This window comes from Lagopus muta, chromosome 2 (genome assembly GCF_023343835.1).
Source record: "Lagopus muta isolate bLagMut1 chromosome 2, bLagMut1 primary, whole genome shotgun sequence".
NCBI lineage: Eukaryota > Metazoa > Chordata > Aves > Galliformes > Phasianidae > Lagopus > Lagopus muta.
In genome coordinates, this window is record NC_064434.1 from 99,019,829 (window position 1) to 99,034,242 (window position 14,414).

Sequence of the window (14,414 nt, forward strand, 5' to 3'; positions counted from 1 at the left end):
CTGGAGAAAGTTATTCAGATGTGTTTGTAGCAGGGGGGGAGGTACTCAAAACAACTTCAGGATCATGGGGGGGTGAAAGTGATTTTCTAACTATAAGGCCACATTTAAAAATTGAATTAAGAGGAAGGCTTCCTGTCCTTTTGAGTCCTGAGTCAAGCCAATAAGCATTCATGCTCTTGTACTCCATGCTCTTGGGGGGAAAAATGCCTTCCATACCATCAGAAATGATCATTATCTATCTGTCTTGAAACCGCATTGGATACCAGAGTAAATCCTGGATTTCAGCAGAGTCTTGCTTTCTCTCTTCTCCCTGCCATTCCCCCTTCATCCTTCCCTGGATAGGGGAGGAGTGGGCACAGACAAAGAACAAAAAAGTAAGTGTGACTACCATTGCTTGAGTTGATGGCCACTCTGGATGACCTTAGGTCTGGTTCTTGAACAGCTGCATGGAAAACTTGCTTTTAGTTCTGTGTGGGAGGTGGGGATGGGTGAGGATGTAACAAGACAAAGCAGGAGCTGTGCAAACAGCCCATAGATGCATCCAACTGACATAATTTTATGACTGGCAGACTTGTGCATGTCCCCTGCTTTCACTTATAAATTGGAAATATTGGAATATGAGCATTATTTCCGTAACCACAGACTAACATATTAGCAAATAATCCTTGAGTAATCATATTACCCTGGAGTTGAATTGTGTTTTGCCTCTAAACTTCAGCTTAGGGATCCTATGGAAATGAATACAAGACGAAAGGAAAGAGTGGGCATCTAGTCTTCAGATTTATTGTTTGATGAAGTTTGAGCACAATTTTACTAGTGAACATGCTTCTTATTTTAAACACCTTAAAGCTGTGCCACTCTTCTATTTGAATGCAGGGGCATAATTTTTCTGCTGTAATAGTAGAAGGGTGGGATTCTAATATACTTCAGATGTACCATCTTACTAGTACCGAAGCTGAATACTATAGGATTACAGCCAAAACTCTCATCAATCTGTAGGGCATTGGAGACTTGAGGAGAAATGTAGTAAGCAATAGGAGAATGCTTGTTTCATTGACAAGTGCCGTAATTTCTTTTTTTTTCGCTGCAAGTACAAAAAGGTTTAAATAATTTCGTGACCATAACGCTGCCCTAATATTTCAGTGATGACTGGTGTCTTGTGTGAAAAGCACTTTAATTTGAAGGTATACAGAGTAGCCATCAAATGACTTTAGAAGTCTAATGACGTGTACTGTGCGGAATCGAGTATCTTGTACATATGTGTGAAGGACTTTACACGTGTTCTTGGGGGTGGAGTAAAATAGAAAGCTCTTAGAGAGGCAAAACTATATTTGGCATTACAAAGAAAACACTTGCTCGTAGACTAATGCTGAATTACTAACTTAGACAATCAGAAAATGTTCATGCGACAAATTCTATAGTGATCCTGTCACTCCAATTGCTGCACTATGGCATTTTCTTAATGTAGTAAATGTAAGACCTACCCAGCTTCTGGGGCTGTGTGTTTAAACAGCTGAGCAGTAATTACAGGGGTTCCTTGAGGCATGGGCAGGGGGGAGTGGAGGTGGCTAATAAGAGCATTTGTGTTTGAGTTATTTGTAGCAAAATTTCAGTTATTCTACAGGGAAGAACAAAAAATCAACTTATTTCTTCTGAAGGAAATGAAAGTGGTTTGTTATACCTATGGTCACAGAGTCACAGAATGGCCAGGGTTGGAAGGGACCTCAAGGATCATGCATCTCCAAACCCCTGCCACGTGCAGGACCACCAACCTCCCCATTTAATACTAGACCAGGCTGCTTAGGGCCCCATCCAATCTGGTCTTGAACAACTCTAGGGACAGGGCATCCACAACCTCTCTGAGCAGTCTGTTCCAGCACTTCACCACTCTCATAGTAATGAACTTAATGGTCCATGTGAACAAGCAGCATTCTCCATATTTTGTGTGGAAGTAGTTAGTCCAGCCCTACTCCTTGCTTCCATGGAGTTGTGTGTGGGACCAACAACCATGTCCAAGAAACAGCCTGCCTTTGGCTTCTAATTCTGCGATTCTGCTGTCAGTGCAACAGCCTTCAGTCTTGCGTTTCTTCTTGTTAATTATGTGAGTTGCTACCTGGTGATCACTTAGCAGCACCAGCAGCTGCAGCAAATGCAGAATGAGTACCTTGATATGCAAAGAAACTCTAGATCCTGGTGCTCAGATAAGGCTCCTGAAAAGAGAACAGTAAATGAACAGTAAATAAATCTGAAAGTTATGTACTGTGCTCTCAGCTGACTATCTCTCCCTTAAATGTTTCTTCTTTGTTAAATTATTTTTGACCGTGTTTTTGTGTAAGTGTTCTTTGCATATATGCTTCATTGTTTTTCTCAATATCTTCAGGGCATGAAGTTGCAACTAGTAGTAACCTCCTGGGTGGTAATAATATCCAACAGTGATAGACCTAAGTTCTTCAGGAACTGAAAATACTTGTTGATAATCTGGTTTCTGATAATGGTGTCTTTTTCTCCATATTTTTTTTCTTCACTTTTTCTCTCACCTGAGAAATGAGATCTGAAATATTCTTAGATGCGCATATCTACACAAATGTGTCAAATTATCTACCACAATGCTTCTCATTTTATTGAGCATATTTATTGCATAAATAACAGCATAAAGTTTTGGTGGTTTGAATGTGCTGTTTTTAGTGGAACTTATCAGCAGAAAATTTGGCCCAGACGTGACAGCAAATCTTTCCTCTAAAATGTCAATACAGCTCTGGAGTCCAATTATTTTTATACTCTGGTAATCCTCTTTCATTTTTTACAGTGTTACTGCAGGCTTCCATAAAAAGGCTTGGTAACATCTCAGTGGGGAGGCCTCTTTATTGAGCAGTTTCAAAGACTTACTGACTACTGTAAAAATAAAGATCAGTCGGTAATATCGAATTCATTAAAAAACCAAGAAGCTATTCAGTCTTCAAAAAAAAACAACAACAAACCCTATAGATACATAATATATAATCCTGATTATTTTTTTGCTTACAGAAATTTTCTTAATATCTTACCAAATTTGATAATGAGTCTTCATGGTAGTTAGAAATCTTTCTGCTTTTACAGTGTACATGAGAAGCAGTCCTCCAAAGATAAACGGAGGTCTGCCTTTCTGTATTTATTACTGTAATCACTACAGACTGCTGAATACAATTTCAAAAATATGATTAGATCAAGAAACTTACTGATAACATAGAAGTCAACATTATTTTGATAAATTTTTAAAGTTTATTTCAAATATTTAAGTATCAAGATTAGGTTTAAAAAACCTTGTTTTTCTGTTAGTTTATTAGAATTCAAACGTAAAAAGAGCGTACTGCTAGGCTCTAGCATATATTCTAAGAGGAAGTGATGGAAAAACTTCGGTTTTGTATGGGAAAAATCTTACAGCTGCTGCTTGAAATTTTGTAATGTATTCATCAAGTTTCCTTCAGTTGTCTCCACTTGTATCACCTTACAGGGGTAAGCTTTTAGGCAAACATGCTGAAAAAGAAGCGGGGTAACATGCTGAAGAGTTTTAATACAGTGCTGATCTCCTTGTGTGTGGATCTCTGTAGAATGGACTTCTGTAGATACTTTCACACAATGAATTTTACTGTGAGAGTGACAGAGATCTGAAACTTAGATTTAAAGCTTTTGTTTTGGTAACAAACTGAGATTTTTAGCAACTAAGTTTTAGGTTAGCTGCTGATGATTGTTCACGGTGTAAATTAAATTAGAGATAACTCTCTATGTCCATTAGCAAAAAAAAAAAAAACAACCTGCTTATATTCTTCTGCATTTGCCATTGAGTAAACCCAGATTTTGAGCTACAGCCATGTTGCATTATTGAATCTTTGTGGTAGTTGTTTACTCAAAACAATGATCTTATATTCTGTAGACACAGACATTTTCTTACATCTCCTGAGTTCTTAACCATCTTCCAAAATAACCAAAAATTTTGAATTAGATTAAGGAAGGGAAGAATAATGAAAAACAACTGTATTCTGACAAACTTTTATAGTTTTTTTTTAACGTGTTGTTTATATTTCTGAGAAAATGAATATTTGTGAAGAACATGTAGGAGTAATGAAATAGCTACTAGAACCAGTCCTGATATGCCAGACAGAAAAAGTATCTACTGTGCCTATAAAGCATGATCTGTCAGTTGGCCTTTTACCCATCATTTCTGGATGCTGCACATGCAGCGGAGATTGTTTTTGTTGTTGTTGTCAAGGACTATTTTGATCTTTAGTTGTGACTGGGCATTCTCAGTTGCTGAGGTCACTGAGCAGCACGGTGCTCAGCCCACCTACGCCTCCCGGAAGGAGTCACCTTGCACTGAGAAGGTCCTCTGAAGGAGGGCAGAAAATAAGAGGAAAGAAGGGTGTGGAGGGCAGAGCTGAAACAGAAGAATAAAACATAATAATTGTATAGTAACGTTGGTCCATCTGTTTCTAGACAGATACATCAGTCTGTCTTATGACAGTTTTATTGCAATATAATCCTAACAATTAAGATTTCATACGTGTTGGGAAGATATTGAGTGGTTTATGGGGATTTTGAAATAATCAATCTGTGATTATGTACAAGCTTCAGAATTTTCCCTTGAACGTCTCTTACAATACATATGCAGGTAGTTGCAGTTCTGTGTAAATAACTGCATGGTTGTTATCTGTACTATACAGACTGTTCAAATGCATCTATGGTCATGGTCTTGATTGGAACTACTGCTGTCACAGTAGCAGTTACTAGTGATATTTTATTTGCCTGCATTCTTAAATACACATTTTCTATGTGTTTTTTGTTGTTTTTTTTTTTTTAAAGTCGTAGAATGGCCTGGGTTGAAAAGGGCCAAAATGTCATCTAGTTTTAACCCCTGTGCCATGTGCAGAGTTGCCATCCACCAGACCAGGCTGCCCAGAGCCACATCCACCTGGCCCTGAATGCTTCCAGGGGTGAGGCATCCAAACCTCTTGCTGCACAGTTTGTTCTTCATGCTAGAACATGTTTCTTCCCTAAATCAAAAATGGTCTGTTCAGTTCTTGTCCCTTAGCTGTTTGTTCTTAATTTTGTTTGCCAACTGCATTTATAAAGAGAAAAAAATTACTCAGTGAGCATTACTCAACATTTGGATAAAGGTAACTTGAATTTTTGAGTTAAGTAAGTATTTTAAGTATATTGTGTGCCAGAATTCTATGCCAGTATTCTTTTCTGCAAAAAACTTTAATTTTTCTTCATTATTAATTTTTAAACCTTCTGTCTTTTGGATGAAAAAAACTTTTTTAAAATCTTACAAATTAACTTTTACTTGATGGTTTTTGACAACGGAAGAGGGTCAAACAAAATAGTCTGTTAATTCACAAATTAGAAATTGACTCAGAAGTTGTGACTAATCTAAATCTGTTTTCAATGGCTTTTGAATGCTGAGCATTTTTAATGATCAAAAACTTTCAGAATTTCAAAGATGCTGCTGTGGTTAGTTAGTAAAGATTTGATCACTTCAATGTGCATGTGAAGTGTATCGTGTGTTGCAAAGATTAAAAATTAAGGAGCATATAGAGACATTTGGAGTTTATTTTTGATAATTTGTTGGACACAATCTAATTCAGTAGGTATTTAAAAGTAAAACATTATGACTAATGAATTAAGCATGTGTAAAGCTAGAAATGAAAATGCCTTCTGATACAGTAACTAATTTGGACACTTGTGATTTGCTCAAGGTAATGATGAGTGTTGATTATCAGTAAAGATGCATCATATTCTTGTCCTCCATTAACACTATATGGGAACATTAGAAGGGCAAAAACCACAGGGTCTGTCTTTGGATTCTTTGAAAGCCGAATCTGCGTTTTGTAGTTTAGGTGTGAAGTTAATGGGAATGAAGGTTTGAGGCCTGGAAAAATTCTTTGAGTTTTTCAGTATACTTTTTACCTTGGCGTAGTAATTGATTCCTTTACTTATTTTCCAGTATAGTGGTAGACTGGTTTCCAAATATCTGAACAAAACCCTTTGTTGAGTTTAAAAGCTACAGCCATGTAGAGTAAAAACATTTTCAGTGGGTACAGGTGGTATGTATTTTGCAGTTCATTCTTAATTTAACAGGAATGTCATTATTATGTCCAACTTGTTGGGGTTTTTTGAGTATTTTCATAAAAGACATTACCCTTGTAATACAATAACTGATCCATGACTTTTTAATTCTTTTTAATGGGACTATTCATAGGGAAAAGATATTATTTTCTGCTTTGAGCTTTCTAGTATTTAATGTATACTAAGAAAGTGTAATTACTACGAGGACCTTCTCATTCTACTTTCTCTTGATTGCAAATTTGTTGCTGAAGTGTATATTCTGTGTGGTTTAATGAAAGGAGTTGAAAATAAGTGAAGAAGTTGCATGGTCTAGCCTTTAAGGAGGTGAGTAGATGTTTAGAAAAGTTGAGTAATTTATCATTTATCTAGAGTTCCCTGTAAGGCATTTATTATGAATGGCAAATGTCACCATTTTATTCTCATTTGAGAGGGTGTGTAGAGATCAGAGGCTTACCTTGGAGCGTTTATACCTCCTGTAATTGTCAATCTTATCCCTCCTGTACTAGGAAATAATTTGGCCACTAAAATAAAAATGTGTTTTAGAATGCTTTCCAGAGATGGTGACTACCTTTTTTTGTGATGCTCTCTTCATTGTTCTGTAACAATAGCTGTTGTTTTCAAACTAGGAAGCTCACATTGAAATTATGGTCATTTGCTCTTAGTAGCCTAGTGAAACTTCCCTTTTGCTAGTTTACATGTAATGAAGGCATATCTAATTTCATGTTCATAATTACATTATATACTATAGCAGTATGTTACACAACTGACAGAAAAGATACTAAACAACAATTTAAGCTCCTGATAGAGAAATCTATTGCAGTATCCTGTACCCTTTTCATATGCCACTGTTAATGGGGAAGGGAACCAACTTGTAGTTCCCCAGCAGAAAAAGGTGATATTTGAAGTCATGAATCTCATTTTCTCCCTAAGTTGTTCCCTAGGACTTTTCTGCCAGGTTTGTTTGGAGGCCAAAGATAACAGTTGTTGGAAAGAAGCAAAAGAATGTGGGAAGGGGAAAGGAAGAGAGTGGGGAAATTATTTGGGAGTGGAAAATTAACTGTAGCAACATGATTACTTACTAAAATTAGAACTTGTGCCTGAGATGCATCCTGATATAGCTCTGCATTCAGTCCTGAATCCATAGGCAGAGCCTCCTTGTAATGGCAAGCTTTTGTGAGGTTTCCAGTTTTTGATGTTTACTGTAGAAGGAGTGGTTTAAACTATCTGGCTTTACAGTGATAGATATCCTTGTTAATTATTTTGTCTACTTGCTGCTTTGGTATAGTTTTCCCTGGTTACACCACTTTGTGAAAGACTATAAATAAGAAGATGGCAATATGGATACATTTTTGAATTTTAAATTACTGTGAAATGGAGCACAAAACAACCCATCTGGGAACATAGTAGACTGGTTTGGAATAATTTATTTATTCAGTCCATATTTAATGTTTTAGAGGTCTTGTAGCAGGAATATGGCTCTTAGAATATCACTGTTTCAGTTTACCTTCTCTTGAAAAATAATTATTTTTGTAGGTATACAAAAGAATAAATGGCATTTCCCTAGATTTTGTTCGTATGGTTGGAGGTTGGTTTGTCACATCACATGGGTTCTTGAAATTCTTACAGTAAACTTAAGATTTTTCGTTTCTTTTTACTTAAAGAAACCTTGCAGCCATTATGAAATCTGATTTATTCTGTGAGGACTATTTTATTTCTCTAATCAAAGCATCCACTAGTATGCTTTTGATTTGAATCAGGCAAGGGCATCAGATCAAATCGTTAGCAATTCAGCCTGAACCAGTGTATGATTTAATACTGACAAGGAGGAGGCTACATATGCTATAAAGTTTAATGTACTGCTTATGTGGGATTGTAAAAAAGCAGTGATAGAGTTGAAAAATCTGCTAATTTCTTCTGGGCTTTTGTTCAGATCCTAAGAACTTAAATGAACTGCCAGTGCAGTGAATATAAATCTGTTGTTGACTTTAGTGGGAAATAAGGTAAATTCTAAGAAAATAAGAAATGTCATTCCTACATCAGTGAACGCTGTAACATATGCTGCTTCTCTTAAGCCTTTCTGTGATGCATGAAAGCATGGGATCTATATATGTACATAACCAGTTATTTGGGATTTTAACTGTAGTAATACATAATAATTTACAGTACTCAGAATTCAGAATGAAAACTTGTTGTACTCAGTTATTGGTGTTTGTATTATCTGGTGCTTTTCTATGTATGTAATTACATTTTAATCATTAAATGAAGTGCAACACTTCATGCTGGCTAGAAAGACTGCCATGAATTTTTAATAGTTTCTCTAAGTGTCATTAAGTGATAATTTGAAAAAATAATAAACACCCATCAATACACACAATTTATTACTAATAGCATCTTTTCCTAATTCAGTTTTAAAGTAAAAAACAGCACTGAAATGGCATGTGGTATTTTGTATCTGCTTCTTACATAAAACATTCAAACATTTTAACAATTTTTCTTGGATCTGTCAATTCTACTTGTATTTCCTATTGAAAGTAGAAGACTACCTCTGCTTGATTGGTGTAGAATTGACACACGTATCGTAGAATCATTAAGGATAGAAACAACACTGAAGAAAGATCACCAAGTCCTGCCTAACAGAGGACTGCCAAGTCCACCAGTAAAGTTAGTGCCCTTAGTGCCATGTCCGTGCATCTCTTAAATATCTCTAGGGATGGTGTGACTCTACCAGTTGCCTTGGCAGCCCCTTCCAATGCCTAACCATTCTTTTTTCCTGTAGAAATTCTTTCTGATATCCAATCAAAGCCTCAGCTGGTGAAAAGTGAGTCAATTTCCTCTTGTCCTATGCCTTGTTTCCTGAGAAAAGAGTCTGACACCACCTCACTGCAACCTCCATTCACATAGCTGTAAAGAGCAATGAGGTCTCTCCTCAAACTTAAGAAATCCAGTTCCCACAACATCTCCTTTTAAGTCTTGTTTTCTGGTCCTTTAACCAGCTTCGTTTCTCATCTCTGAACACATCCCAGCATCTCAGTGTCATTGAATGGTTAACAGTATTGCTTTGCAGCTGTTCTATCCTGCATCTTATAGACAAAAAAAAAAAACATAGCCTTATGTGTGGCTCCTGCTATATGTGCCTAAAGCAGACACAATTAAGCTCCATAGACCAAATTGTTATTCTTGTGTTTTTGATGCATTTTTGTTTGGTGTTTTTTTTTTTTCCAATTTTTTGAGTTTTTGAGAGCCTGCACAGAAACAAACAAAAGCCTGTGACTATTTTTCCTTTTGTCTTCCTCTGTCATAGCTAGATACAGCATTGCCATGTCTGTCTTTCCAGATATCACTGATGCTTTCCAGTGCCATACTCAATGCTATATTGAGGGCAAAGATGATCGAGTATTCCATCTAAGTGATCATGAGAAGTGTTATAAATTCTCATGAGAAATACATTACTTCAGAGCCTGGAAAAATTGCAGATAGCTTATGAATACATCATCACCTATGTTTCTGTATTTTGTACAGTTTAGCCAAAGTGGAATATTGCTGTACTTGTTATAAGAATATGATCAGGAAGACCAAGTGAATGAGGCTTGCTATATATAAACGGATAGGAGCAGATCACGTTCACAAAACATGGTCTTCATAGGGGACTTGAACCAGCCTGGCAACTGTTGGAGGGACAACACAGCAGTGTGCCAGAAATAGAAGAGGTTCCTGGAATGCATTGATGATAGCTACCTCTTCCATGTAGTGCAGGAACACATGAGAAAACGTGGTATGCTGGACCTTATCTTCACCAACAAGGAGGGGCTGGAGTGTAATGTGAAGCTCAAGTGCAGCCTTGGCTGTAGTGATCAAAAACGGTAGAATTCTAAATCCTTTGAGTGTTGAAGACAGCATGCAGCAAGCTTGCTACTCTGGACTTCAGGAGAGCAGACTTAGAACATTTCAGGGAACTGCTTGGCAAGGTGACATGGGAGAAAAGCCCTGGAGGGAAGTAGGGCCTGACGAAGCTGGTTGGTAGTCTAGAACCATCTCCAAGTCCAGGAGCAGTGCGTCCTGAGAAAAAGTAGAGCAGGCAGGAATGCCAAGAGGCCTCTGTGGTTCAAGAGGTTGCTCCTGGACGGACTTAGGCTTAAAATGCAAGCTAATAGGCTTAGATGAAAGTCAAAAGTGTGAAAGCAGGAACAGGTTGCCTGGGAGGTCTACAAAGGAGTTATCTGAGCAGTCAGGGATCAGATTAGAAAAGCTAAAACCCTTTAATTAAATCTAAACAGGGGCATAAAGGTGAACAAGAAGAATTTTGTCAGTGATAAAAAGATGGTAAGAGAGGATGGAGGCCTCAGGAAACAGGAGACCTCATTATAAGGTATACAGAGTAAGCTGAGGTGCTCGATGATGACTTTGCCTCAGTCTTCACCGGCAAGTGCTCTGGCCACACTGCCCAAGTTGCAGAAAGCAATAGTAAGAACCTGGAGAAGGTAGATCTGCGTTGTTTTCAGGTTCATTCTTCTCTGGTGCTACTAAGTGTGTTTTCACAGGTAACAGCTGCTTGTGGAAGAGTTCGTAATAGCTCTTAATTTACATCATCTGCTGGAAAATGAGATGAATATCTCGTTGAGTAGCCAGACTCATGAGACTAATGAGGTGCTAGTCAAATGCTGTCATTTTTTGTTTGTCACATTTTGAGTAGCTGTGAGACTCGTGAGTAAAAATGAAAATTGTTCGTTTTGTTGGTATTGATATCAAAAGTCAAAGTCCTTATGTATCAAAATGTTGTTGAATCCTTTCTGTATTTCTAGCTTTACCTTTCTGTTTACATCAGCAATGTCAATTGAATGAGATTAATAACTAGTGGGATTAGTAACTAGTATGAAGAGGAAGAGAATTACTGTTGTTTGCTATAGGTGGAGCTTACCTGGAGTATTTGTAGAGTTTGATCCCTCAACTGAAGTGAAATAATAAATTGGAAGAGCTATGAGACATGAGAACAGCTGGGTGAATGTCTGGCAGCTGGCTATGGTCAACCTCACAACGCTTCAAGTGCTTTTGCTTATTTTTTTCTTCTCAATTTGCAATATATTGAAAGTGCTTGCTTTTTCAAGCCCTTCTTTGGGAAGGTTTAAAAAAACAAAAAAGTACCTGGCATGTATTTACACTGCTATACATTTCTGTGCTTGTGTATGTGAACTGGTTTTACAGAAGTAGTTTTTGTTGTATAATGTGTGTGCATGGATGGTACTGCATGTTGATTCATTATATCCTTCAACTTTTTGTTTGAGTCATTTAAATACATTGTACATGTAGTTATGTCTCTGGTTGCTGCATTGAAGATTTATAATCTATGCAGTGTTATTTGTGCTGTTTTAGTATGCCTTTGCAGTAAGCATCCACACCAAATAAATTAGCTCTTGAACGCTTTATGCCTTTATTAAATATTCATTAAATGGGATGCATGGTATTCATGCAGTCTGCTGCTTAGTGCATTGAAACCCCAGAAAATGCATTGTTTTGTGAACCTTTTACTCGGAATGAGCCGTGGTTTTCCTTCTCTCCTGAAACATGTTAGGTTCCAGGGCACTCTGCTCTTAGTCTAGCATTGTGCTCTGCATGCAATGCTGGTAGAGAATTTGTAAGACCTGGAGAACGGGTGCAACAAATTATGTTTCCTTAGGGTTTATTGAGCTATGTTTCTTGACCTGCTGTTTCTAATGAACGAGGAGGATAAATGGGTATTTTCTTGCTCCTCTATTCTTGGCAATGCTGAGGGAAAAAAATAAGGACTTTTGGACAGATTAAATAAGCTAATGTTTGGAATAAGTCATGCACATAAAACATAGCTCACATCTCTATCAAATTCAACAAAGGGTGAAATTTGTCTTAAGTGACAGAAATCTGTGCTTAATAAAAATGTCTGCTTTGAAAAGTAAATCTTGTTGTTTTTTTTTTTTTTTTTCTTTTCCAGCCTTATTTTTAGCTGCCTTTTCTTTATAGTAAGCATTAGTCAGAACTCTTTTAAGGATGTAATTTTTACCCAGAATGGAATCTATGAGGGGGGAAGTGTATATCAAGATTGCTTTTTCCTTGAAGCTTGGGATGGTGAGAGAGTGGTGACATTAGGACCCTTTTCAACAGCATTCAACCATTTGTATTTCTAAGCCTAAGTTTATCTGTTTATGAGTTCTTCCCCAGAAAATTGATAGGTTTTGTATGTGTTGGTACCTGCTGTGTGAATATTACAGCCTTGCTGAAGTTTGGGGTGGATGTAGCAATATTTTCATGATATGTAGCTCCTACTGCATATCTGTTATTCATGATGAATGACCAGCACAAGAGGCAATCTGTGTACTGTATACAATCATCTGCTTGTAGAAATAAAGGGAACACTGCTTAATCTGGAACCAAAGACTGGGGATTTTCGTTTGGCTTTTGTATTTTTAAGGTTGCTCAGAGCAGTGTTTTGTTTATTTGTTTGCGTCTTTTCTCTGACTTTTTTGATCTGTTTACAAAATAGACTCAGGGTTGTTAAACCTAGGTTTAACAGATTCACAATTTTCTCTTACAATGTCTAATTAGCATTATTTGGGGCAAGGCACTGCTGAAGCACACTCTGTCCTTACATAGAGCATACTAAATATACAGAGGTGATTTTTTTTGTATTTTTCAAAATATATATCTTGTCCGGTAGGATTGGCTGCTTCATCAAAAAATAAAAAAACTTCCAAAGGATTCTGTATCAAATCAGTGAAACAGCACTTCAAAATACAAAGCAGACAGCTTTTTGGCTGAAATAATGCTTTGATTTGCACTTTCACCTAAATGTTCTATGCTTATATGTGTTCCAGATCATATTGCTGATTCAGTATGTATTTTTCAGTTGAATCATGCCCGAAAAATTCTAGTTCTCTATGAAAATGCTGTGGTCTTAGTAAATCTTAGTTATCTTTTTTACTTCATAGATTTTAAGTGCTTTAAATGAATGACTTTTTATATTGTGTTTGTAGTAGTACTGCTGAATTAGCTATTTAGCTGTATAAAAATAATTCATGAAAACTGCTTTTAATTATATGCCAATAATTTATACGTTGTATTTCTGTTTTTCTTTTACCAGGAAAAGAAGAATATATTGCAACGTTCAAGGGATCAGAATACTTCTGCTATGATTTATCTCAGAATCCTATACAGAGCAGCAGTGATGAAATAACTCTATCATTTAAAACACTTCAGAGAAATGGACTGATGCTTCACACAGGAAAATCGGCTGATTATGTCAATCTTGCACTGAAGAATGGAGCTGTCTCCTTGGTCATTAATTTGGGCTCAGGGGCCTTTGAAGCACTGGTGGAACCTGTGAATGGGAAATTTAATGACAATGCCTGGCATGATGTGAAAGTAACCAGGAATCTGCGTCAGGTAACAGTACAATGGATACAAGAATAATTGACTGTTTTGAGTTCATGCTTGATGATTTGAAAATTGCATAGTGTGACATTGGATGTTTCGTAGGCATTTGATTAGTTTTGTATTTCCACAAGGAGGGATATTCCTGCCACACTTGAGCAGGGGCATATCTAGAAAGTTGTAGGGCGAGCAGCTGTCTGACTGAGACAGTATTATGCTAGGTGTTGAAGGGCTGTAGGCACTGCCTAACTGTTTCTCCAGTATAATTAGTCTGCCCTTGCAGTCTTGTGTTAGTCAAGGCTGAAAAACTTTCCATAGTTGCTCTAACTGAATTGCAACTCTTGAATTTAAATAAATGTTTTATCTTAATCTTTTATGAAGTGGGCAGTAAATTGATTGTTGAACAAAGCTTGTACAGCATGTGGAGGCATCTTTGTGTCGTGCCACATTTAACTAAGCAGAAACTGGGGGAAAAAAAATCCAAGAAATTGCATGCTTATTTTTGATGATGGGGTAGGGGGAAATTGTACTTCAGTAGTTAAATTTGAGGTTGGGATAGGAGGGAGGGATGACGGGGAAGAGAATTCCATGTATGTGTGTATACTGTATGTGATAACTGAATGTACAATATATGCACGTATGTGGCACTAAACTGTTATGTATATTAATGAACTAAATAACTTTAACACTAAATAACTTTTTTTCATTGGTAGTAACATAACTTTGTGAAGTGCTATATTTTGCTGCCCTAAATGTCTGTCTTAAGTAATATCCTTAACATATTTGTTGTTTCTCTAAACAGTTGCAGCTTGGTTGGAATATCTTTCTGTTTATTAAAACAGCTCTGTCTTCTGGAGCTGTTAATTAATCCGTCTAACCTCTTCTTTCCCTTTTCATTTTGAACTGTTTAGCTA

General features: G+C 36.9%; 1 protein-coding gene across 24 annotated transcripts in view; it reads left to right on the forward strand.

The window, feature by feature from the left end:
• NRXN1 (neurexin 1) overlaps positions 1 to 14,414 on the forward strand; it is a 633,554-nt gene that overhangs the window by 192,201 nt on the left and 426,939 nt on the right. For all 24 annotated transcript variants that reach the window (XM_048936787.1, XM_048936790.1, XM_048936796.1 and 21 more), the window contains one exon: positions 13,211 to 13,512. In XM_048936787.1, coding sequence (XP_048792744.1) covers positions 13,211 to 13,512 — 302 coding nt within the window. The remainder of the gene's footprint in view (positions 1 to 13,210; positions 13,513 to 14,414) is intronic.